Raw genomic sequence first — 3,465 nt, forward strand, 5'->3', positions numbered from 1 at the left:
ACAAATTTTTGGGCACCGGGCCTCTAGTCCTATATAATAAAAGGGTAATATGCAAATGGACCCTAAAGGCAGAACTACCAGGAACCGACTGGTCGCTATGAGATGCACTGACCACCAGGGGGCAGATGCTCAATGCAGGAGCTGCCCCCTGGTGGTCAGTGCGTTTCCACATGGGGAGCTCCGCTCAGCCACAAGCCGGGCTGATGGCTGTGAGTACAGCTCCGATGGGGGGAGCCTCTCCCATCTTGGTGGCAGTGCTAAGCTGTCCGATTGCAGCTTAGGCCCGCTCCTCATGCTGTCATTCAGACATCCCTCAAGGGCTCCTGGGCGGCCAGAGGAATGTCTGACTGCCTGCTTAGGCCTGATCCCCGGGGGAGTGGGCCTAAGCCGGCAGGTTGACATCCCCTGAGGGGTCCCCAACTGCGTGAGGGCACAGGCTAGGCTGAGGGACCACCCCACCCCCCACCACCCAGTGCATGAATTTTCATGCACCAGGCCTCTAGTATTTATATAAGGTTTTACTTTTAAAATTTATGTATTCAAAGTCATTGAAGTCATGTCTGCACTTACTGAATACTACTAAACACTGAATAACTCTTAATATGTCCTATGGATTTATTTTGTCACCCAAAAGAATTCCTTTGTTTCAGGGCTCTTTTGCTTCAGAACATTAGCAAGAGGGTGAATATGTGACTGTAAAAATGGCAAGGTGAGTAAAAGCCTTCACCTATGGAGTCTTTTTAGAATACTAGAGACCGGTGCATGAGATTCGTGCACTCAGGAGGTGGGGGGTCCCTCAGCCCCGTCTGTGTCCTCTTGCAGTCCAGGAGCCCTCAGGGGATGTCCGACCAACTGAGGGAGCGGGCCTAGGCTGGCAGTTGGACATCCTTAGGGCTGCCGTGGAGGCGGGAGAGGCTCTCGCCACTGCCGCTGTTCTCACCACCCGTGAGCCCAGCTTCTGACTGAACGGCGCTCCCCCTGTGGGAGTACACTGACCACCAGAGAGCAGCTCCTGCATTGAACGTCTGCCCCGTGGTGGTCAGTGCGCATCATAGCGACAGGTAGTTCTGCCATTCGGTCAATTTGCATATTAGCCTTTTATTATATAGGATGGTAATAATAAGGTCATGAATACTGCATTCATAAAAATGCGCCATTAGTCATAACTGAGACCCACTGAGAAGGTAGGGAAATTGGGGCAAATCCAGTTGGCAGTATCATTGTTGTATGTTAGTAATGATACATAAGTGGAGAAAACATTTGTTGCTTGTTAATCCCTTTACTTTACTTGCTTTTTTAGTTACAAATTAGCAGAAAATATAGATGTCCAGTTGAAACAAATGGCACAGGATCTCAAAAACCTTATTGAACACCTGAATATATTTGAAAAACCTGCTGACACTATTGACTTGGTGTGTTAACTGCTTTATCTACTTAGACAACCAAGATTTAGTATGAAATTAGCATTCTATGGTTCCTTTAGCTAGTCACCTTCTCCTGTCCTCTCTAGTTCTCCTTATCTGCCTCTAGAGATATGAAGCTCTTGGTTATAGTTAATGGGACAGGAAATATTTAAGGGCAGATAAGGTTGAGAGTTCTTTGTGATTATCCCAGGAGAGTAAAAAAATGACTTACCTCCCTAAATTTTCAGGGTTTTCTTCCTGTTCTTCACATAACTAACTCTGTCCCTGTACTTATTTTCCTGTTCACTTACTCATTAGCTAATTCATTCTTTCTTTTATATATTTATCTACATATTCATATAAATGTGAGAATAGATGTTTAAATCTGTTAAATCTATCCAAGTAAACTTATAATTAGGTTATATCTTAAAAGTTTGATAAGTAAACTATGTGAAACTTAAAATATGTTTTTTCCATAGAAACTTTGTTAAATATGGTCATTAGGTTTCCACCAGTCTCTACTTAACTCATAATATAAATGCATTATAGCCTGGAAAAATACAGTCAAAGCTCCATTTAAATAGTTGAGAAGTTTTGAATTAATTTGGCAGTAAAAAATGATTATTTCCCCTTTATCTATACTCTACATAAAGAGTTTATTTCCTCTACCTTTCTCTGTTGTCTTAGCAGCTAAATGGAGTCCTTCTTTTAACTCGATGCCACCCCATGGCAGTAATGGTAAGAGGAATCACCCATTGTGAGAGCTCCCATTGTACTTTCTATCAGTTGATTATAATTAGAGTGAAGCCAGGATTTGGGTAGATGAGGATGAATGACATAATACATGTGTAGTAATTATTTCTTTAGTAAGCTCTTTGTCCAATTATATACAGACACTTCTTTATCTACAAACATATTACTAGCTTTTTTAATTATGAAGAGATAGCATGGTGTATTGAAAAAGCACAAGAATTTCATTTAAGTCACTTAATCTCTCTGGGTCTTAGGTCCTTCTTTTGCAAAATGTCAAGGGTGGACAAAATAATCTTATAATAAAAATTATGCCATTCTTTACTTTAGTTGAATCTAAAGTTGAACAATGGCAAATAAAAATTAGTCTGGTATTATCCATACTACCATCTCCCTGAGTCCACACAGATGATCAAGAGTTGACATAACATGGGTTTTCTTTTTAATGAAATATTAGATCACTATTGTGATTCCAAAATTCAGAATTGTTCCGCTGTAATAGAATTTTAATACACAGATAAGTATATGCAGATTTAGGCATGAAATAGAGCTGATACATAGTCTCTGTGTTAAATTAATGTGTTCTAACAGATTAAGTAAAAGGAAACTGCAATCCTATCCTTATCCTTTTTCTCATCTTAGCCTTGGATTAGTTTAGTTTAGTTTAGTTTAGTTTAGTAGTGGGGAGTAAATGGTTTGAGTCTTTTGTTTTTCCTAGCCATGGAGATTGAGATATTGACAATGAGAGAATTAAAGGATATAAGCAGAGAACACATTTGTTGAACAATAATATTTTGTAAATAATTTATTCTGACCAGCTCAACCTATGGGCCATACACTAGGGTAGAAAAATAACAACTTAAATCACAGTGATGAGATTTACCTCTTGATTTTGACTTTTCTTAGGGGGAGATGGGAGAGACCTCCTAATAGCTAAAATTTTTATTAAGCAAGTCCATATTATGGTGTATGATACTCGGTCACATTCACTTACAAAAACTCATTGTTCCTACTACAAATGATATTTGTTTGTTATACTAGAATACTCTAATTTGCTGTTGTCATTACATATACTGGTCTTTTAAGCGTGGAAACATTTTCATTTCCTCCTATTTTTAATACTATCCTGGACTTTGCTAGAAAATTCATCAAAAGTATCCTACATTTTTTTATTTTTTAATATATTTTTATTGATTTCAGAGAGGAAGGGAGAGGGAGAGAGAGATAGAAGCGTCAATGATTAGAGAGAATCACTGACTGGCTGCCTCCTGCATGCCCCACCCTGGGGATCGAGCCTGCAACCCGGGCATGT

The 3,465-nt window shown here is 39.6% G+C and overlaps 1 protein-coding gene across 1 annotated transcript in view; it reads left to right on the forward strand.

The window, feature by feature from the left end:
• NUP62CL (nucleoporin 62kDa C-terminal like) overlaps positions 1 to 1,438 on the forward strand; it is a gene marked incomplete at its 5' end in the record, with an annotated part of 5,261 nt that extends 3,823 nt beyond the window's left edge. Inside the window, 1 exon segment of the mRNA XM_014542576.1 lies at positions 1,301 to 1,438. Coding sequence (XP_014398062.1) covers positions 1,301 to 1,421 — 121 coding nt within the window.
• Positions 1,439 to 3,465: the final 2,027 nt, after the last annotated feature.

The sequence above is a fragment of the Myotis brandtii genome, unplaced genomic scaffold (assembly GCF_000412655.1).
Source record: "Myotis brandtii unplaced genomic scaffold, ASM41265v1 scaffold305, whole genome shotgun sequence".
In the NCBI taxonomy this organism is placed as follows: domain Eukaryota; kingdom Metazoa; phylum Chordata; class Mammalia; order Chiroptera; family Vespertilionidae; genus Myotis; species Myotis brandtii.